The following is a 22,329-nucleotide window of genomic DNA, read 5'->3' on the forward strand; positions in this document are numbered from 1 at the left end:
CATGTCAATGACAGGCTCGTGCAAATGGGTGGTGACAGTTGGGATAAGTAGAAATGTGTCTATTTTACTCACCGCTCTATTCCCCAAAGCACATAGTACGTGCTCAGTAAACATTTACTGAATGCATATTAGATATACAAGACTTGTGGACAACAATAGAGTGAGATCTATTATCTCAAAAGAAACTTTGCAGGGGGTGGAGGGGAGGGTGGACTATAGCTCAGTAGTAGCATGCTGGAGATCCTGGGTTCAATCAGCAGTACCTCTATTTAAAAAAAAAAGAAAGAAAAGGGAAAAAAACTAAATAAAATAAAAAAAAATTTTAAATGAAAACATTGTATATATATAAAAGAAACTTTGCAACTTCCAAAGCCCAAAACTGGTACCCAATATCCATGTCTTCACAAATGTTATCCTTTATTTAAGAATGTTTATAGTGGATTCACCCATTGGCTGAATTCCTTCATGGAATCAGGTCAAGCATTCAGCTACTGGAACATCTGCTGCAATATTACATACAAGCCAGACCCCAAGTGATGAATAAGTTACATTCCAAAAGTCTATTGTGCTGTCATTGGATTAGAACTCAGAACACATATTACCATAAAATGATAGTGTACCCTACCGTCCCATGAAAGGTCACTTAAACCCTAATGTACTTGAAATTAAGTAGTAATAGGGCTGGCAAGCCTAACAACAATGCAAAAGAAAATTCTGCGAATTCTGCAATTCTGCGAAAAAGTAGGTTAAGGAACTAGGAACAAACCTCCCACTCTCTCCCACACCTGCCAGGCAGTGGGAGCCACAGGTCAGCCGCACCATTCTGGTCGTGTGCCCACGATCGTGTACCTACCGTGGGTGGGAGGGGAGCGCTGGTTTGTGGGACTGTGGGTGGGGCTTCACGAGTGCTTGAGAGCATGAGTGAAGCCAGGCTCCAGCAGGGGGCAGTATAAAGAGCAGGGTAAGAGATTCGGGGACTGTCTAAAGACTGTGCTGGTGTGGAGGGAAAAGGGATTCATGTGACTCTTTTCATTTTCTTTTTTAGTAATTATTTTCGTTATTATCATGGGAACTGATACACTCTAGTAGAACTATTGGACATTAATAGTTTTTTGACAAGGATATTCACAGTAGCTAATCTACTTTTTTTCGAAGTTGCAATAATTTAACCACTGCTAAATCCATTTTTTCATTTAAAAATTTAAAAAAAATTTTTTTATTGTATTTATGTTTTAATTGGAGATACTGAGGATTGAACATAGGATTTCGTGCATGCTAAGCATGTGCTCTACCACTGAGCATTTTTGCATTTTTTTAATGAACTATCAGTGAGTATAAAGTTTTGGAACTTTGAGGATTGCTTAAGTCATACAAACTTCATTCATTCATTAAACACCAACAATAAAACTTTACTGGGTTCTGTAGGGACAAAGATGAACTATTGTACTTTTGAAGATATCAACACAAACTCAATTTTGATCCTTGGAGCTTTTGTTCTGACAGTTTTGGGTGTGCCCCTCACTCTGTCCAGGGAATCCCTGATAAAAACCCAAATAAAGGTAATTCTTTCAGGAATTTCCAGTTCTTTGTCCGTCTCATAGTAACAGCTCCATAACTGTTTCCCCTTTTTTTTGCTAAGGTCAAATTTCAGGCATTTACCACCTAAACATCTATTTGTTTACTTGCTGGGGTTGGGGAGTTGATTTTCTGTTCTTATTACACAGGCCATTTCTGATCTTATTAATATAGTTCTAGGCCCTGGTGTTTCATTTTCACTCATGTAATTTTCTTAAAAATTTTAATCAACATCAGCAAGACATAATCAGGTATAACTAACTGTATCCACTTAAAGTGTACAAGTCAGTGAGTTTTGACCACTGTATACGCCTGGAAAACCACAGCCACAATCAAGAAACAGGGTATTTCCATCACCCACAAAAAGTTCTTCAGGCCCTTTTGCAGTTCATCCCTCCCTCTGTCCCCCCAACCACTGACCTGCCTCTTGTCACTATAGATTAATTTGCATTTCCTAGAATGCGTCCATTTTCTTTTATTCATCAGAACTATCTTGAGATTCATCCATGTTGCTATACGAACCTGTGCCTCTTTTTTTTTTTTTTAATTGCAGGGTAGTAGTCCCTGTGTGGATATATTACATTTTCCTTATCCATTCACCAGCTGATGGACATTTGGATGGTTTCCAGTTCTCGCTAATGTGAATAAAGTTGCTATGAACACTCAAGCACAAGTCTTTGTGTGGATGTAGGTTTTCATTTCTCTTGAGTAAAAACTTAAAAAATAGACTCATTAGGTCCTATGTGTCTAGCGTTAAAAAAACCCAACCGACCAACCTGCCTATGTCCAAAAGTGGTTGTACCACTTTACATTCCCACCAGCAGGATAAGAGAGTCCCAGTTTCTTTCCGTCTTGGCCAGTGTTTGGTATTGTAATCTTCCTAATTTTACCCATGCCACTGGGTGTGTAGAGGTTACATTTGTATTTATTCTTGTTTTACTTTGTGTGTGGCTTTTTTGCAGACATTTGCTCTTGCCTCAGTCTAATTTCTGGTTATACGATCCTTCTTTCCTTTCCAGAACTATCCCTCCCCTATTCCCGGTGCCTGTGGTTTGCATGGGGCGGGCACACGACTCAGGCCAGGCCAATCAGAGTTCGTCAGTTCTCCTGGACACGGTGATTGGTGCATGTGACTCAAGTCGAACCAGTCAGAGTCCTGTCTTCAGGTCCGGAAGTTGAGGCTGGGTGAGAAGGGGTTCCTCCCTCCGCCTCTGAGGGTGCTAAGGGTCACACAAGCCTGCGGCTGTGCTTAGCTTGACGTGGAGAAAGCCTGCCGAAGAGGAAGTTCAGCCTGAAGAAAGCAAAGCCTAGAAATGGCGAACCCCAGGTGAGGTTCTCGAAGAGACATGTGACTAAATTATGGTGTCGGTCCTCGGGGAGCTCATTACAGACTCAGAGCACAGACATATTCACACAGTGATTACAGCATAAAGTGGTCGGCGCTATGATAAAGCTCTTCACAGGATGATTTGGGAGCATGGAGGAGGAGAGTGTGTAAGTCAGTTAATCAAAACATTCCTAGAATACGTGGTAGGAGCAAGGTCTTGAAGGATGATGAGGAATTTTCCAGGCAAGGACAGGCAGGAGGTGGACACCCGAGATAGGAGGTAGAGAGTTTCTGAAATCTGGAGAATGTGCAATAACACGATAATTTAGGAAATTCTGTAAGTGGCACAGTATAGCTAGAGGAAGAGTGTGCCTGTCTCTCTTACTGTCTGACAGCTGGTTGTGAAGTGGGCACAAGTGAAGCTAGGGAGTAAGGCAAGGGCCGGATTATGAAGGGGCTCATGTGCCGAGGAAAAGATTTTTAAATTTCTTCTAAAAACAATGAGTTATGGAAGCTTTGGGGGCAAGGCAATGACCAACAGCAAAGAGAGGAATGGGATGGAGGGAAGACCAGCCTGGGCCAGGGACCTGGGGCCATAGTCTTCTGCAGTGATTTAGGTGAGAAAGGGTGAAGTCCAACCCTCCATGAACCAGAATGGCCTCTATTTCAGGAGCAAGATAGAATGAAGAAACATTTCCTGCACAGTGATAATAGCACCAGTGGAGCCCAGAATGTAACAATTCAGATGAGCATATTGTTTTTAATTTTAGCAAATTGAATTACATAAAAAATGGCTTCTAAATTACCATTATAATTCACGATATCTGTAGTACTTACCTCTGTGATCTGTAAATCTGTGCTTATGGTTCTTCCTATTACATATACTAGAGAAACCAACAACTTTGTTCCATACCTACAAAGCAACAAGATGCTAATCAGGGGTGGGAAATGTTTTGCAAGATAAAGCCACACAGCAGATAAATGCTGAGTACACAGTCCCTATTATTCCTTCCTCCCAAATCTAAGCAAAATCACTTACGAACTAGATTAGTTTCATCTTTTAATAGAAAAATCTTTTCTGTAGAAAAGCCTATTAGCGCAAAGAAATATTTGTAGTTACTGATCTGTGTAACACATAGTTCTAAAAGTTTCATTTAAATGTAAAAAGTTCTTAAAACAGTAACAACTTTTTAAAATCTTTTTACGTGAGATAGTTAGAATAGATGTCACATACCCCAGATTAAGAACATTATAAGAGAATAAGTAAATATTCAAAGTATGCCCCTTAAAAAATGCAGTTAATAGACAACCAATTTCAGAAACTCTAAAATACTCTTAAAGCTTATTTGAAATTTTGTATTTGTATATGCTTTTTGGAAAGAGGATCCATGTCTTCAGAGATTCTCAAAATGTTGGTGCTCCCTGAAGGCTGAGTACTCTGGCCTTCTTTAAGCGCCCTCAAATGGGTACGGTAACTGAAACTTCCCCTTTAGCTTAGTGACCTCGAATATTCAGCGAGAATGTCTGAAAACCAGCCATGAAGTGTTGCTGTGGAAAAACAGCAGATACATACCTGCTCAAAGCGTTGCTGTAGTTAAAAAAGTAAAGAAAGACTTTTGGATGCATTGAAAAAGAAAGAAAATTAAAATAGGGTTAATATAATGGGCTGAACAAGAAAGGGTTGAAAAACTACCATTCTGTCCTGGGGATAGTTGATAGTTAATACACACAATTGATTTACTTCAAAAATGTGCACTTGAATTTAAAAATTGTAAGAGTTATTGTTGGCATAATATGCAGACAAAGGTGAGGGCATGTTTGCTTTTGTCCTTTTTAAGCTCCCAGCTGTAACTCAGGCTGCGTCTGCTTCAGCAAAGTGGAGGACAAGAGACAGTCTACATCTAATTCAGGCAAGCAAATCTGTTTCTATGGGGAAAGAGGAAATATTTCTTAGTGCTTCATTTTTGTTGGCCAGGTATAAAAAGCTTGCGAAATGACTCAAGAAATTTGACAGAATTGGCAAAGAAACTGAGTTCCAAATAAAAAAAAAAAAAGTAGAAAACTACCTACATGGCTAAATGTGTGATTTTTCTACCAGATATGGGAGAAAGATTACCCTAGAGGCAGGGCTGGGTTTGAGGTCATCTTGGGGAAACTTATAAATTGTAAAAATGGGGGAAAACATATAGTTAGAAGCATTGGTGTAGAGATTAAATGAGGTGATGTATGTTGAAGCCCCTATCAGGATGCCTGGCACAGTTCATTCCTTCTTGTTCTCAAAGGTTTCAAGAGGAGGTGCTTTTGAGACAGATGATGTATTGTTCAGACAGCAATCTCTTTGAAATAGTACTGAACAAAAGGAAAGCAAGGCCTAAATATTAATAGGCACATGATAACCAGGTGTTGGTCCGGTTCCAGTTCCAGATGAGAGGGTTGGAGAATTTAGGTTCTCATCTGTCTTTCTCCTGGAACAAGCGATCTCCTGGCAGAATGACATTTTGTTTACATCAGCATATACAGTACATAGTAGGACTACAGCTATTAGATGCTGGGCTAGATGCTAGATTTCCTTCTGAAGGGCTTCTTAAAGCTTTATGATGCTAACATAGCTTGTGAATTTACAAAAGCGGAAGTTAAAATAGACAGTTTCCAAACTGGCTGGGCTACTTGTTCACAGAAGAGTTATCAGTGTCTTCCATGAATAATGTTCAGCAGAACATACTAGAAAAACACCAATTTCAAAGTTAACTTGCTAGTAATCAGTCACATTTTAGCAAATTCAGAATACATCCTTTTCACTTAAATCATACAAAATTTAATTTGTCATAGCATGTGTTTACTTATACTTTTATACCATCTTTATCATTTTATGAAGACTGGTGACATACAGATATTCATGCCAGATATAACTGTTTAATAAATGACAAGTAAATATTCTGATGTACAAAGAATAAAGTAAGCATTCCTGTGCCATTTTAAATGTATAGAACAGTTTAATTATTAATCTGAACTTTTATTTCCTCCTAACAACCTGTATATCTTATCATTGTCTATTCAAAATCACTTGCAAAATTCAGCAAGACTGGTGACTAGAAATTGAATCCTAAAAATAAAAAAGGATTATTTGTAGAAAGGAAATTTATTTAAGTCTCAAAGACTTCTTTTAGCAGAATGTCCAAGAGGAGTGAACTGAGATGAACTTACCATTAACAGAAAAGGCATCTATTTTATGAGCATGGCATTTTGTCGATAAAAGATAAAAACATTTAAGCCAAGGTTAATAGTGAATGCATATATAATTCTAAGAACTTCTTGGGGATAATGAAATATCCATTTAAAGTGTTCTTTTTTTTTTTAAAGGAATTCCTTCTAATTCTTGTTTAATACACCTAGATCATTTACATAAGTTGCTAGACAATGGACTTTTTAGAGAGCGTTGCAAACATGTTCCTGCTCTCTAAAGGCAGAAAAAAATTCTTCTGAGGAATAAAAATTAAAGTACACTTAAATTAAGAGCAATCTTTCCCATGGGTTGTTCAAAGCCATTTGGAAGGCTTAATTACTTACATGTGCTGTGTATGGTATAAAAAGAGAGGAAAGATGAGCTGAGGGGCTGTTTTACCCCTTAGAACAGTGCAGCCCAGTTAAATTCTCTCAATGATAGAAATGTTCTCGACCTGAGCTGTCCATGATGGTAGCTACTGGCCACACTGAGCACTTAAAACAAGGCGAGCACAACTGAGGAACCGAATTTTAAATTTTATTTCATTGTAATTCATTTAAATTTAAATGGCCGTATGTTAGCCAGTAGCTATCATGTTGAGCAATGCAGCCTTAGGTAATTTTTTAATCCAATGTCAACTGGTTCCATGTTAAACTATACTGGAGTCATCTGGGGGGCCAGTGAAAGGTACAGATTTTGCTCTCCATTCTGGCAGATTTTGATTTTCAAGGGGTAGGTGGGCTTGCGAGTCTTGAGATGTATTGGCCACTCCAAGTGACTGCAAAGCTCTGCTATATTAGAAAGTGTCTGAGGTGCACTTAGGCTCACCTGTCTGAGTGTGGATGAGGTCTAGGACTGACAGGTGCCATGCCACTGTGAGCCACAACCACAATATGAACAATCCTTAACACATACAAGTGCACACCAAGGGCCAGGTACTACTGAGCACTGAGCCTGGGACGGCCGTGAAGCTGGGTCTCCCTCAGGGCCAGGCAGTGCATCAGAAGGAGCGGAGGTGCCAGCCTGCGGTGATTACAGGCTGGGTCCTCAGGCAGATCATCACACTTTTCTTAAAGAAGTTGTTCTCTCATCATTTTAATTCCAGAATTGCTACTAGATTGTTCAGCAGGATGCTCTGGAAGAAGACAGGCAAGGAGTGTTGCTAAAGTGAACAACCTCGGGCAAAATGATTCCAGGAGCAAGAAGGCAGGTGGCTTCCAGTCCAGGCCACACCAGGCACATCAGACCGAGAAGGGGCAGGGGACAGAGCTTTTGATACAAGCTCCAGTGAGAGAGAACAGAAACTAACAGACAGACCTATGAGTCTGGAATCTCTGAAACCTCATGGAACAAGGGGACCTCCGTAAATAATTCTGATTTCTACCCAACTCCCAAATTCCCACTGTGAAGCTGGACCTGGGGAGGAGGGCACCACCTTGAATGAGTTAATAAGCAAAAATGGAAGACACCATTTACCCCCAAGGCCTTAGGGATCCCAGGAAATTTAAGGAATTCATAAGACTCTCTGAAGCAAGGAGCCTAGAACGATCATTTAAAACAAGAGATAAGGATATTTTTTTTGACACTGAGTATTCTATGCATGTTCCACTGATGAGCCAGAAGAATGTTACTATACAGATGAGCTCTTACCTATATATTTAAAAACACATTTTTGTGTGTTATAAAAGTGTTCAATAAATGGCTATACAAGAAAAACATGTTATTATTCTGCTCTATAAGAGAATTATATTCACATTCTTAAATATTTATAGTCTAAATATAGTTTCTGTTCCAAAGAGGTGAGCCTATTTACAAAATGTATCTTCCAACTCTATAGGCATGTGGACTTCAACTGCTGACTACTTCATACCTGCCAATGCTCCAGTACGTGAGTAGTTGTAGGACAGATTATTCTAGGCTTTTAAGAATGGACGTTAAATACTGTTATAGAAAGAGCAGCTATCAAGGGCATGCTGTCTGATTTTTGTATTTCAATGGATATTTTACCAAACAGGCTGAGAAGTTAGCAGACTTAATCTTAAGAAGTTGAAGAATACAGAACCCAGATGTATGAAGGGAATCTGATAAATAAAAGGCACGGGCAACATCCAGGCTTATGTAGTAATGAGCGCTGCTGCTTCTTAAGGACACGGTGATGCACTTCACAAAATAAATGTGTGCATGCCGTACACTCACACCAAAAAGCATGACTTGCTCTAGTCTGTGTCTCTGAAGACAAGGTTCTTAGCGAGCGTAACGGGGAAACTGAGGTAGATAGGTATCCTGTGCAAATCTCTACTCACACAGAAAACCAAAACCGAGGTAAGTGACCTTATCTTCTCTGACACTGCCAGTTTGTGGTGAGACTAAATGCACAAAAAATGACCATTTTTCTAGTCAATGCAAACGACGTTAGTGGAACTAGCCAGACTACAGTTGAGCCACTAGCACCAAACCAATGACCTAAATGAAAACGACATCTCACATTTCCTTCTTACCTTTCAATCACGGCTTGCCAATTGTTGATTAAAAAGTCCTTTGCAATGTATCGCCCAACTTCAGATGCTGCCACAACTTCGATTATATTTGTTTCATTAAAAGAGAACAGAGATGTAGTGATGGCATACTCCATGTATCTGCAAAAGTGCATTTGGCAGAAAATAAGCATGGAAAAATTACTCAGTGGAAAAAGTTAATTTCAATAAATGGAGTTAAAATCCCATATGGTTCTAAGTTAGTGACACACATACACTTTGCATTTATTCTTATATTAGTTCATTTCTGTTCTTCTCCCTTTGGTTTATCAATTGCATTCCTATACCAGGAACCCTTTCCAGGTAAGTTGATAATAATCACCTGTTAAGTATCCATGGGTCCTTACTGCAGCTCATTGCATAAGCAAGTTGAATCCTTTCTTCTTCCTTTGTTTTATTATTGTAGATACTTAACAGAAAATCCCATTCTTTATCATTTCCCAAGGCAATGCCATAACACAAAATCACAGTTTTAATCGGATAAGGTATTCTGAAAGGTATAAGATGCAATGATATTTTTCATAGCAGTTAAGTCATATGTTTTTCTAGGTTGTCACATACTTAGAAGTATAAGCCTAGAAAAAACAGTGTCTGCAATCTCAGATATAAATATCAAAAGTAGAATCTAGAAAAGCAATTGTGAAAACTGTTATTCACATTACTCTCTTGAGATCATCAAATTAGTTTAGAAGCTAAAGAGTTTTGAGGGACAAGTAAATTAGAATAGTACAAACAGTGTATGTTGATAACTTCGTTTAGTTTCATATCTTATCACATTTCTAACAGTCCATCATAGGTGATACATTAATGGTAATATAATAACACCAAAATGACGGAGTCTTGGTCTCAGCTCTCAATGAGACTGCAAACTCGGAGAGAAAGATGCTGTGATGCACTTAAATGTACATAATAAGAATAAATAATCAGTACACCAGAAGTTGACACAACATTGTAAACTGATGATACTTCAATTTAAAAAAGTAAAAAAAAAAAAAAGGAATAAATAATCGTAAGTAACAACCTAAGTAGACTCAAAATAAGCACTGGTGAATAGGGAATGCATTGGCAATGAGTTCCTGGGTGAGAATTCAATGTATAAATACTAATCTATTGTTATTCACATACCTACATGAGATAACTGGTTGGCTTTTTTTTTCTTAAGGATATTTGAAAAAAAAATAGTAAAAGAGAGAGATTAACCAAGTGAGAACAGAATGATCGCTCCCAGAGTAAGAGCATCAAAAAGGTAGAGAAATTGGTGCCGAAACAGGACAAAGAGCAGGACAATTACAGTATTACTCTTACTCATTCTCTGGATGGTTCATCCAGTTTCTGAAGAGCTCTCTTGACAGCTGAAGACAGTCCTCGAGACCCAACCAACACGCAGTTTCAAAAAGTTTTTCCAGTGATATTCTTGAAGGAAAAGTAAAAGAAAAACATTTATTTTTCATTACTACTTTTACTTGTTCTACCTCCAAGAATATGTGCTTCATGAAAAGATGGAAGATGAAAAGATGTTTAAAAACATCCTTCCAACAATATCAGGTTTGTTTAAAAAAAAATAGCCTCTGTGGATGGCAACTGTATTTAAGGTTCAGAGAAATAATTGCTGAGAGGCTCTCAGGCACCAGCTCTAAGACTGGTATTTTTTGAAAGTAAGAAATGAATTACTGCCATCCTTCATCTCCCTCAAACACACATGGGTGTACACATACTCCACATCTGCTATCAATTTATTTTCCCTCCTTTTATGATTTTAATTGCCTTATGGATTCAAAAAACAACGACTTTAGTGTATCTGATCTAATACACTGAACAACAAAGTTCTTCCCCTACACACGAGAACGAGAGGGAACGGTTTGTTTCTCTTCCTCGACAGTGTGCCTTCCCTCGCTTAAGCTTCTGTTTCTTCCTCTGCTCCGACTGGCTATTAAAGTCGGGTTCTGGAAAAAGAATGGAGGTTTCTCTTTTGTTTTTGTGGCTGAGCAGATGTACACATTATGATTCCAAACAAAATAATTTCAAAATACAGTGAAGAACAATGATGAAACCAGATACATGGTCCCTTGAGTTGTGTCTCCTGACACCCTCCAGTTTGGAGTCAGAGGTAAAGAAATTCAAATGGGCCAGAAGTTTCCAGCAAATGCAAGAGCCAAATCTCCGTTGCTCCACCCTTCCTCCAGTTTCACCCCAGCTTGCCCTGACCTTCTGACAAGCAGCAGTATGATGTCCAGGGGTGGAGGCCCTCTAATAGACAGTTCTGAACACTCATTCACACATTCACTCTCTCTCCCCACCCATTCCAAGCTGGCGGCAGCAAGATGGAATGCTCTGGAAGCACATTCTAACTCCCCAAGGTTGCTCTGAAAAAACTGGCCCAAGGAGGCTACAAAAAGCACACCACTTCAGCCCAATTTAGGAGAGCCAAGGCCACGGCTGGGCACAGGTGCCGCCTGGTTGGGCTTTCCGTCCACTCACACAACCTGCCCGTCCACTTCCCACCCCAGCTCGTCCTCACTGCCTTCCATCCATTTGCACGTCTAACCCTCTGTCTTTCCAGTCACACGCCCCAGCGCTGAAGTCTCTCCCGTCTCAGAAGGGTACTCCTGAGAGACAGTAATCACCTTGTGTATATTTTGTATTCCTTGCTTGGTCTAACTGATGACTTGATGCTGACTAGAGCTGCAAATATAATCCCTGTACCAGTCACTGTTCACAAACTCCCTCCCTAAATCTGGAAGCCCAGCCCACATTCACAATCCTTTTGTCAGTGGCCCTGCAGCCCCATCTGCCTTTTACCCCTTCCTAGCCCAGCATACTCCCCTCACCAAACCAATGATGGGAAAATCATTTGCAGTACTTAGTCATGCTCACACACAGTGACAGGTAAGAGTTCACTGTCAACCTCTCGTCATATTTGCATGATGTTAGAATTTCTGTCTGACATAAATAATCGAAATTTCCCCTGTTGTCAGTAATATACAGAGGGGACTTTTGTCACCTGTGGCCTTCCCGTGCCCTTCAATTCATGTGTATAGGCCGGTTTTGCTTGGCACAACCCTTCACCAGTAGTATAACACACTTAAGATTTCAACCAGGAGCGTAAGATTTGAGAGTATAAAGCTATACATTCTTGTGTGCACTTGCATGTGCTTTGCAGATAAACTAAGGTCCAAACCTATTATTTCACAATAGGACACATGTAGCTCACCAGTCCCAAAAGCGACTATGCTCTAACTGCACACAAATCTCTCAATCATCAATATTAGGATCTTAGAATCCAGAAACTTATCTGAAAATAGGAATCATTTTATTCAATTATCACTGCTCAGAAAAATACTTACAGAGCTAAATAGTCATCCTGCAATGCTGCCACATTTTCACGAATTATAGTTGAATAAATATTCCATATAGAGGTAAGTCTCTTTAACAGATACTTCTATAAACAATACAGAAAGTATATGGTTAGCTCTGCTCACCACACTCAATTTGCACTGCTTTTCTCTTTGTCTGAAAAGACATTAACAGAGAGGTGGTAGATATTTCTTTAGAAATAATCTTTGTTAGTAAATGTAAAACTGTTCTTTTAACCTCTAGAGTCAGTTCCCTCATATGTAAACAATATGTAATATAAACTGTAAGCACACTGCCTGGCACGTAGAAGGAGCTCAATAAATGTTAACTGTTCTCATCATTTAATATCACCCAAACGTTTCTAGTTGTCTTTCAAATAGAGAAATGTAAAAACAGAAACACACCTTCTACCTTGGAACTTCCACACTTAGTGTATTTACCTCCAAGAAAACAAGGAACACTGATTTATGCCTTGGACAAATTTAAGCCCTGAGTCTGAAATGAAGTTTCTTCAGCTGAGCCATCAGCTGATAGACAGTAGGATTACAACAGTTATACATTTACCAATACACTTCTCAGAATAATAAACTAATGTTATTCATTGAAATTCTTTAAAAACAAACATTAGCTTTTACTTCTTTTCTCAGAACCAGTGATCAGACGTTATCAGTGAGTCACCTCGACCCTCCGGACATTCGAGTGCCTCCTTCTGTTGGTTGTCAGGCCCACACTGAAGTAAGTTCCCATCAGCACTTCGGACAGTAGGTAAAGGAAAGGCTGGAGCCCTAAGGTGCTTGTGATCTTGGCCTCAAACTGCCCTGGAAACTCACTTGGGATCCTCACCGAACACACTCGTCGTTTCGTTCATGGCCACTAACTCCTCAGGGGACTGCTCTCAGACTTTTGCTTTTCCTGTGCTATCTTTCTTATGATCACTGTTTAAGATCTACTAACAGAAATTTCCCCTTTAGAGATGTTGTTTTCCCCTTTTATAAGGACATGATAGTATCTGGATTTCTTCATTCATTAATTCTAATTTCCCTGTCTCTCTGCCCAGTATCAAAAAAAGCTTCAAAATGTTTACTTTTTCTGGAATATAACTCTCTGATTTTAAGTGCTGGCCCTGTAAATCAGAGAATTTCAATCATGAATATATAGAGTAGTTAAAAGTCCTTCTGTCTGACTAACAATCTTTTAGGGGAACAGCTGCTAATAGGCATTATCTTTTTTTTTTAATAAGAAAAAAGGCATGCTACTTCCATCCATTTCTGGTTTCTTAAGACATATTGACACTTGACCAAGAATTAAGCACCTTTCCAAACTTTCTCATATTTGTCTCCAAGACCAGATCAATGACTAAGATATTTTCTTCTAAGAAGAATCTTTTCCTAAGAAAATGAATAGATACAGAACGAATGGGGAAAGACCTGTTTCATAGATGCTCTCTAAAATATGGAAAGAGGGAGAAAAGGATTTTTTTTAAAAAAATACCTAACAAAGAATAAAATTACCTTTAATAATGTGTATATATCATGGTTCACATCAGAAATAAGATCCTTGGTCACTAGGTTCACCAAAACTGCATGCCATACTATGATTTCATCTTCTTCAGCAAGGTACTTGGTTAAATCAAGTGCTGTTTCAATCTCGATATACTTGTTTCTGTTTGGTTTAAAAAAACACAAACTCAAAAATCCTTCCCTTGCTAGATGATTTGTACACTTTGCATATTTGTTCCATGCTTTGAGGCCTGACTTCAGTAAGGTATATGGAATCAAGAAGCTAGAGGGTAAAGGACCCATGTCATTGATAAGGTGGAACCCAAGCAATGTTGACAGACCCTCTTTTTCAGTTTGATAGGTTCAAGTGCCCAAATTCTTGGAGACTGTAGAAAATCCAGGCCAAATGTTGGACTGTTGTCAGGCACTAGAATATCTGTGCATTCAGCATGCATTTTTAAGAGAGTATAATTTCCATTCAACAAGTATTAATTAAAAGTCATTCTCTTTCTAATGCTCTACCAGCTACCAGTGGGAACACAAACTAGTGAACACGAACAGGACATTACTCTTGCTTACTGCTGAGGAACTTACTACTTAGTGAGGAGCTGAGATTCACACATAAGAAGCTGTTAACGAAAGCCTCTAGCAAAGGCAATGAATATAAGAAAGTAGTGAAGAAGGAAAACATACACGTGTGATGGGAGAGTCAGGGAAGGCCTTCTGGAGGAGGGCCTTAAGCAGGGCAACAAAGGGTGGGTAGGATGGAATGGGTGGAGAGATAGAGGAAGGCAGCTTAGGATAAAGAAGATAAAGTGGGAGGGAATCAGTGTGGTGGGCAGACCAAGCTAATGGAGGCAGGGGATTTCTTTTATGTACAGTTGGAGATGGGGGCTAAGGGGGTAAAGGGAGCCTGAAAACCATGGGGAGACTTGAATATCAGGATGAAGAGTTTACATATAGTGGGAAGGTGTTTAAACAACTAGGGTAATATCATGAAATTGATGCCTTAAAATTTTGTTGCAACCATGCCGCAGAAGACAGAAGGGAATTCTAAAGGACTGAAGGCTGGAAGCCAATGCAATAGGCCGGCCGAAGGGTGATGAAAGCTTGGCTTAGTACAGAAGTAGTGAAGGTGGTACGTAAAGTGAGAAACCAAAAGACACTCCCCAGATCCCCAAAATGAATAGGTAAGACAAGGTGACTTGATGGAAGATGAAGAGAGAGGGAAAAGTCAAGGTTATTGCTGATGTTTCAAGTTTGGGGGATGGGAAGAATAGTAGTACCTTTGACAGGGAGAGAGAAATTAACAGCAGGAGCAATTTAGACGCAGAAGTAACAGTGTTTAAGGTACTGGATTTAAATGGATTTAAATACAGGATAAACAGAAGATGGGAGGAGACAAGGAGAGATGTAGATTTAGAAGTCACCAACATATCCTTCCACAGACATTTACTGAGCACCTTGTATCTGCTGGGTGCCGTACATACACATAATAAATGATCCCTGAAACCATCAGTGCGTGAATTATCCAAAGGAAGGATAGATGAAAATAACATGACCATAATTGGTCTCAAGGATGCTCATAGCAGCAGGAAGAAAAGTTATACTTGAGGAGAACCAGGTTTGCATATTAGAGTCTCAGGAAACCAAAAAACAAGTTTGCAGGAGGATGTGGTTAACAGTATCAAAGTCATTGTAATCTTAGAGAAATGTTTCAGCAAAGCAGTCGGCAGGGGAATGTGCTGTACGTCACGGAGGAAAAGCGTAATAACAAAATGAAGGATGAAATGAACAGACAGTCATTCAGGAAACATGACAGGCCAAAGAAAGAGAGAACACACTGGATAATTAATTATGTGTACTCCTTAATTTCATTGTCTGAAAATTTAAAATCTCCCTAGTTAAAAATTTAGCAGCACAGTTTATACTGAGTAAATCCAATGGAAGTGAAATCAATGATTTTAGTATATTATATTATTTAGTACATTATACTAAAATTCAGACTCATTAAAGTTATACCTGCAGCCATCACCCTTGGGTAAAAAAATCACTTCAAAATCTTAATTGATAGTCTATTTATTTCCAGAAAATCTTTTTTTTTTTTTGGTTATGTCAGTTACTTTATTTCCTTAACTTCCAATATCTTAGAAAATATGAAGATGTTTTCTACAATCTTCCTAAATTTATCCATTTTAATGTTTAACAGTCTTTACAAAAGCAAGTCTGAATCACTTGGATTTTATCTGAGTTTTCATTCTTGATTGAGATATTAAAAGTCATGATTCTTATACATTGTACAATATTCTATAAATATTTAAATACTATTATTTCTGTTTTATTTACATCTTCTCTGTCGCATCCTTTTAAAATTTTTCCTTTAAGGGCTTCCTTTTAAAACACTGAATTTTCTTTGCTGCTCTTTTAAGATTCTCTTAAAAATTCTCCATAATCAGTTAAAATCTTATTAAACCAAAGTTAATTTGATTGAAAATATACGGGACTTTCAAATAACTGACCACCAGGTTTTGACTTGAGGAAGAACATACTCCTTCCTCTCAAACTGTTGTGAAAAACACTGTTTTCTGGAGCTTTCATTTCTCACAGCAGTAGGTGGTGTTGCTCTTCCCCAATAATGACTTCCTTTGAATTGTCTTTTTTCTAATTTTTTATTGTTACAAAACATACACAACATAAAATTTGTCATCGTGACCATTTTTAGGTGTACAGTTCAGTGGAATTAAATACATTCCTAAAGTTGTGTAACCACCACCACCATCTATGTCCATAATTCTTTCTGTCTTGTGAAACTGAAACTCTGTACCCATTAAACACCACCTCCGCATCCTCCCGCCCCCCGCCTCCGTCCAGTCCTTGGCAACCACCAATTTTTTGTGTCTCTGATTTGACTTCTGCGGTACCTCACATAGATGGAATCAGACCGTATCTGTCTTTTTGTGATGGGCTATGTCACGTAGCATAATGTGCTCAAGGTTCATCCATGTTGTTGCATATAGCCCAGTAACTATTATAGTATAAAATTCCACAATAACCACAGAATTTGATCCTAATCTTATTAAGTTAGGGTCTGTAGATAATAAAGAACCAACTTCAGAGTGATGAGGTTATTATTTTTATAAATTTCTCAAGGTACATTCTAAAACCATAAGAGAAGAAAATATACTCACTTAGACAAGGAAAAAACGTCATCAACCAACTGCAGTCTGTGAATAACAGGAATAGCCTGCACATGAGATCGAAAAACGTGCAGGAAAAGATGAGAGCATTTTTTAGTAAAAAATAATTTTCAAAATAATAATGACATTTAATAATGACATTTCAAAATGATAAATGACATTTGCTGCTGACAAAGCACTTTCACGTGAAATATCTCATGGGCAGAGAAATGGTAATTTCTGAGGATAGTTCCCATAACTTGTTTATTATACATCTGTTTTTGATAAGTGGTCCCTCTGGACATAAATCATAAGGCTTAAATATGGCTGAGAGTTTTGCCAAAATATTCTGCGAAAAAACAGCATGTTAAAAAATAAAACAGGAAGCCAAGTGTACAGGGCCTCTGCAAAACAGAGAGTATACATTAACTTGTATTACAATGTCCAAATTACTGTCAGGGGAATTTTTGGCATAGAAGGCCTTAAATAGCACTATTTTGCCAATACTGAGGTACTCCTTTGAATGGTATCTTCTCCAAATTTTATTGATTCAACACACCACCAACAGAGCCTTTTGAATCATGGAAAGGCAGGAATCAATTATCAATCTCCCTCCTCAGGCTTCTGTTTGAGCTCCCTGGCACTGCCAGGCCACAGGACTCTGTCTCAGCTTGTGCCCTAAGGCTGCCAGCGTTTCCTACAGGATTATTTCAACATCCCCCAGCATGTTCACGTATGTGGTCCCAGAAAATGTATTTTTCCAACATCCCTTTGAGCAGCTGAACAAGCCAAGCTTAATTCTTTCCTTGGTAGCAGTCTCTCCTAGCAGTAATAACACATTTTCTAGATTAATATTAATAATAGAAATGTTTTATTTGCCCACCAGTTATGTTATAGGAATAGCTGACCTCAGCTTTTCAATAAGTAAATCTACAATGGTTTCAAGAAATCATTGCTCTAATGGCATGACCCAGTGCTTCCATGGCTAAGAGCACTCTTAGAAATTAAAAAGAATTTAGCTACTATGAAAAAGATTTTAAAATAAAATACTATTATAACTGGATTTTATACCTTTATTCCAAAGCCCTATAATAATTTATTTTTGAAAAGTTACTGAACATGTTGTGAATGCCAGAATTGTGTTGGGCCTCTGTTAAACATAATACACACACCACCTTATTTAACCTTCACAACCACCCTTTTTAAGGCTGGTCTATTATACCCATTATTATACAGATAAGGAAACCAAGGTGTGACAAAATAAGAGGCCCAAGGTCACACATCTGGTAAATGATGAACAAAAACATGAACGCAAGTCTATGTGACCCAGAGCCCAAACTCTGGACCAATATGCTGTGCACTGCCTCTTCTGCTGTGTGACTCAGAACCTTCAAAGAGACAGAGACCTAAGATATCTCTTAGTTCACCATCTGGTTTTATGAATGGAGTCTAAGTGAACTGCCCGAGATGTCACAGCAGAGCCAGCTCCATACACTTCTAAGCCAGCATCCATCTCCACCAGTGGGGATTTGGTTTAATTCAACCAATTAAAATCTGACTGATTAGAACTAGACAACATTTTAGGATTTATTTATTGCATAAGAATTTAGAGTTGTTTTACAGTGTAAAGTAATATTGAATTATTATTGATACCCTGTAAATTAAGTTCTCTCCCTTGAGGGAGAATGAGTATATAATTTTTTTAAATTAATAATTTCTAGCATGTATCTATACTGAGTACCTATTATGGGCTTATAAATTTTAAGTATATGTTTACCTATATTGTCTCTAATCCTCATAATGAATAAGAAAGATATGATATTATTCTCACATTAAAGTGAAGAAATTGAAGTAGAACATTTAAGCAACTTGCCTAAGATCACAATAACTAATGGTTAACAGGAAATTATTCTGATTTTTACCTTGAAAGCTAAAATTATTGTGGGAAAGTGAGATTAATGTTTAAAAGCACAATATATTCAACCAAAACCTCCCCTAAGAATAAAGAAAATAAATCCAATATGCCTTGGGATGAGGGATGGCAACAGGGGTCAGGTGGCAACCAGACAGGTTAGTGAAGGGTCCATCTCTAAAGGCTAGAGAATGCAACAGTAATGACATTTCAGAAAAAGTATAAAAAGTAGCCTCACCTTAGGATCTTTTTCAAGCTGTTGATTTAATTTCTTCCAACCCAGCTTATCATAGTTAACTCTATAATATCCAGTCATATTCAAATTTAAAATCACCCAGTCAGAATCAGAATCTGAAACTTGCATTTCGGGGAATACTTCTACAAACAAATATGTGAAAAGTTTGAAGTGGTACATTTAAAAAATACTTCCCTACACGTTTGCACTATATCCTTATCATTCTAAACAATAAACTCGATAGAACAAAAAGCAAACAAATTCTAAAATCTGTGTTGATCTTACGCTATCATTATATTTTTTTCACATATAATGGATTTGACTTGAAACTTTTCTTTAAAGCTCTGTGTTCAACAAGAATGATATAATATTTTACTTTTACACATGATAGCATTTCAAAAGACAGACATTTCAACATTTTGTTCTGACTTTATACACACACACGTATACATATATATATTCACATATACATGTGAAGATATTTTTAAAAATTTGTTACTTACTGCTGCTTTTATCTAGCCAGACTAAAGACTGTGTAATTCCATTTTTTATCCAAAGAATAGGTATGATCCATGTGTCACTTTTGGGAAAAACATTAAAAATTCAGTTAATGTTCACACATAAGAACATAAGCTCTGAGCCAATATTGAAAGAGACAGTAAAATAACAGACAGAACTAGAACTCTTTGGTCATTCCCTGCGGGTATGGAGGACTTGGCTCTTAGGATTATTCGCTGTTGTTTTTACAAGCCAGTTTCGCTTTGGCTATTTGTTTGTTCTCTTGCTGTGTCTTACAGATTTGCTTCTTCTTATAACTTAAGGTAACTACTAAGACTCTTGTATCTGAAGCTCTCAAGGCCTGTGTATATTAAATTATAGCCACCTGGCCTTACTCAGGGGTCAAATGCCGCAGACAGACCCAAATCCATCCGTGCCAAGAAAGGAGAAGAATCATTTAAGAAGAGAAAGCTTAACAAACATTTCAAAATGCTTTTTGACCTCAAACTTTCTCCCCATCTGAAAAGTGTTCAGCACAGATTAGCCGGATTATTCATATTTACTGAATGCCGGCATTCTTCCCACATGAGTGGACGTGACCTGGAGGAAGCAGCTGACCACAGAGGACATTAGTCATCGGAAGAGACACACTGCTTCAATTTGGGCAACACTTTCAATCTTGCCCAGATGCTTTCAAGTCTAGCTTCTCAAAGACTCTGAGTTGAAGGTCTATGTTTAAGTGATCGCTAAGTCTACCTCAAAAGTCTCAGAATATTGCAGTGAGAAGGGATCTGCGCATCTCTCGTTCCTCTCCCCTGGGGTTTTAAAGGGAGTGAGATCATTTAAAAATTTTCATGGTGGTATATGAAAATGAACTACTAATTTGTGCTGATACTTATTACGGTGAGATATGAGGATCAAAACTTTATCAAAAATAGTTGAAAATGACCTAACAAGTTAAGAAAGAGAAGGGATAGGAAGGAGAAAGTGATGAATGCTAAGCCACTTTATACATATTATTTCATTTCATCTTTCCAACTGGGATACATGTTATTACATTTACTTTATAGGTAAGGCGACTGAAAGTCAGAGGTTTTAAATAGGACTTATCTAAGGCTTGAATTTTGGATCTGAAGGCCATAACTCTAATATTTTAGGTATGGCTATGAATGCATGTACAGACATGCACAGAACTAGTTCTCAAGGGTCGAGTCACCATTCAGTTCCGTTTCGAGGGAAGGGAAGACGACCTTGCAACAGGACCCCTCTTCTCCCAACTAACATGAGGCTGTCCAGCCTCTATCTTATTACCTCTCACACAGAATTCTGGATAAGTCATTACTGCTGTCTAAAGGACAAAAGAGAATACATAACACCCGAAGCTCTGGTCGCGGGCATGGTCCTAAATCCCAGGGGAGGAGCGCTGCGTGAATCCCTAAATGCAGGTCTCTGGCCTTGCTCAGAACTCCAGGGGCTCTGCTCATCTGAGCTCCCCAGCGACATCCTGTGTGGAGCACCTGGTCATCATCCCAGTCACCAGAGAAGAGTGTGTACCCAGGAGGGCTTGTGCTTCCTCGCCCACAGGCTGGTTTCCATGTGGTCAGAGCTCAACCCCAAGGGAAGTGAAGACAGGGGAGTAAATCGACCTACTTGCGGGTTAGAAGAGTCTGATTTTCAACCTTTCCCAGGTAAAATGGCTCCTGTTTCATGATGCCAGTAGATACATCTAAGGTGATAACTGGAAAGCCACTCTGGTGTGTCCAACTGTCCATTATGCTTTTTACTGTTGCTGGCAAAAGAATTTTACTCTGATCATCTACGGCCTGTTTTAAAAAAATCATGACAAAAGCAGATATTTATCATCAAAGTCTTTTGAGGTAGCAATCTCCTAAAAGAAATCACACAGCTATCCTATTCCTACTATTCCTATTATAAATTCCTACACCTTATATAGTAATTCCCAGTGGATATTATGGGCTAAATTTAATTCTGTTCAACTCTCTATATTTGGATGGCTCCTTAGTTCATTCATTCATTCATTCACTCATTCATTCAGCGAACACATTTTTATGGACCTAATATGTGCAAGCTCTCTTCTGGGCACTGGGAAGACAGTGGTAAAGATTAAAGAAGCAACCCTTGACTTAAGAGAGTGTCACAAACAAGGAAAGACTGTTTTCCTGTGACATTTCCATACACATATGGCCTCCCAATCTTACACTGTGTCATACAGAACAGCTCAGCAAAAACCTGGCTGGAAGTGGGACAATTACCATTTGAAAATGCCTCCACAGATCATCTTGCTCAGCATTCGAGTAAGAAAATGTCTCCAAATATGACTGTAAGAATAGAAAAATTAAGGTCAAAATAAATAGCATGCCAGAGCAATTTACGTTTACTGTCTATCAGGTAACAACAATTTTGTAAACTCACCTTAAGGGCACTGATAAAGATTTTCTCATTCAGGAAACTAGAAAGCATCCGGGCCATAGAAGCTCCCTAGGACATAAGAAGCTGTCCATTATTTGAATAAAATTCAGTATCTAAATACTGACACATTCCATTCGACATGTAAGACTCTGGACTATGCTCCTGATTGCATTGTGTGCTTCAGTTGAATGTCTAGGTTATTGCCAAATGTGCTAATAAAATAGTAGATTGATATTAATTACTAAGTAAAAGGTGAGCAGATGACCTACATCTGAAGAGTTCAGGGTACACAAAAGTTTTTAGGCTGAGATAATCACATGACAAGCATAAAGAAAAGATGCTGCCTGCCCTTCCAGTTCTACAAGGATCAAGCCATCAGCCACTGCTGCTGCCCACTGACAGTGCACCCAGAAGGGAACTGAGGATGGAGAAAAACACGAAGGATTCTGTGCTTTGATATACCAGCCCCTACATAGTTAAGATACATATCTAAGGAAAATTTTCAATGACCTCAGATTCTTGCATTTTTTCCATACATAGAAAAAGTACTAAAATCATTAACTTGA

At 38.4% G+C, this 22,329-nt stretch overlaps 1 protein-coding gene across 2 annotated transcripts in view; it reads right to left on the minus strand.

Moving 5' to 3' along the window:
* Nucleotides 1-22,329, minus strand: part of LVRN (laeverin) — a 56,635-nt gene that overhangs the window by 487 nt on the left and 33,819 nt on the right. Inside the window, exons 8-19 of one of the 2 annotated variants that reach the window (XM_072957985.1) lie at nucleotides 21,767-21,832; nucleotides 21,607-21,672; nucleotides 20,984-21,156; nucleotides 19,339-19,415; nucleotides 18,839-18,978; nucleotides 16,701-16,756; nucleotides 13,525-13,675; nucleotides 12,004-12,098; nucleotides 9,965-10,072; nucleotides 8,982-9,149; nucleotides 8,624-8,761; nucleotides 3,740-3,815 (exon numbers count right to left, since the gene is read on the minus strand). In XM_072957985.1, the coding sequence (XP_072814086.1) occupies nucleotides 3,740-3,815; nucleotides 8,624-8,761; nucleotides 8,982-9,149; nucleotides 9,965-10,072; nucleotides 12,004-12,098; nucleotides 13,525-13,675; nucleotides 16,701-16,756; nucleotides 18,839-18,978; nucleotides 19,339-19,415; nucleotides 20,984-21,156; nucleotides 21,607-21,672; nucleotides 21,767-21,832 (1,314 nt within the window). The remainder of the gene's footprint in view (nucleotides 1-3,739; nucleotides 3,816-8,623; nucleotides 8,762-8,981; nucleotides 9,150-9,964; nucleotides 10,073-12,003; nucleotides 12,099-13,524; nucleotides 13,676-16,700; nucleotides 16,757-18,838; nucleotides 18,979-19,338; nucleotides 19,416-20,983; nucleotides 21,157-21,606; nucleotides 21,673-21,766; nucleotides 21,833-22,329) is intronic. The other variant, XM_072957987.1, reaches the window with a different exon arrangement.

This window comes from Vicugna pacos, chromosome 3, assembly GCF_048564905.1.
Source record: "Vicugna pacos chromosome 3, VicPac4, whole genome shotgun sequence".
Taxonomy (NCBI): Eukaryota; Metazoa; Chordata; class Mammalia; order Artiodactyla; family Camelidae; genus Vicugna; species Vicugna pacos.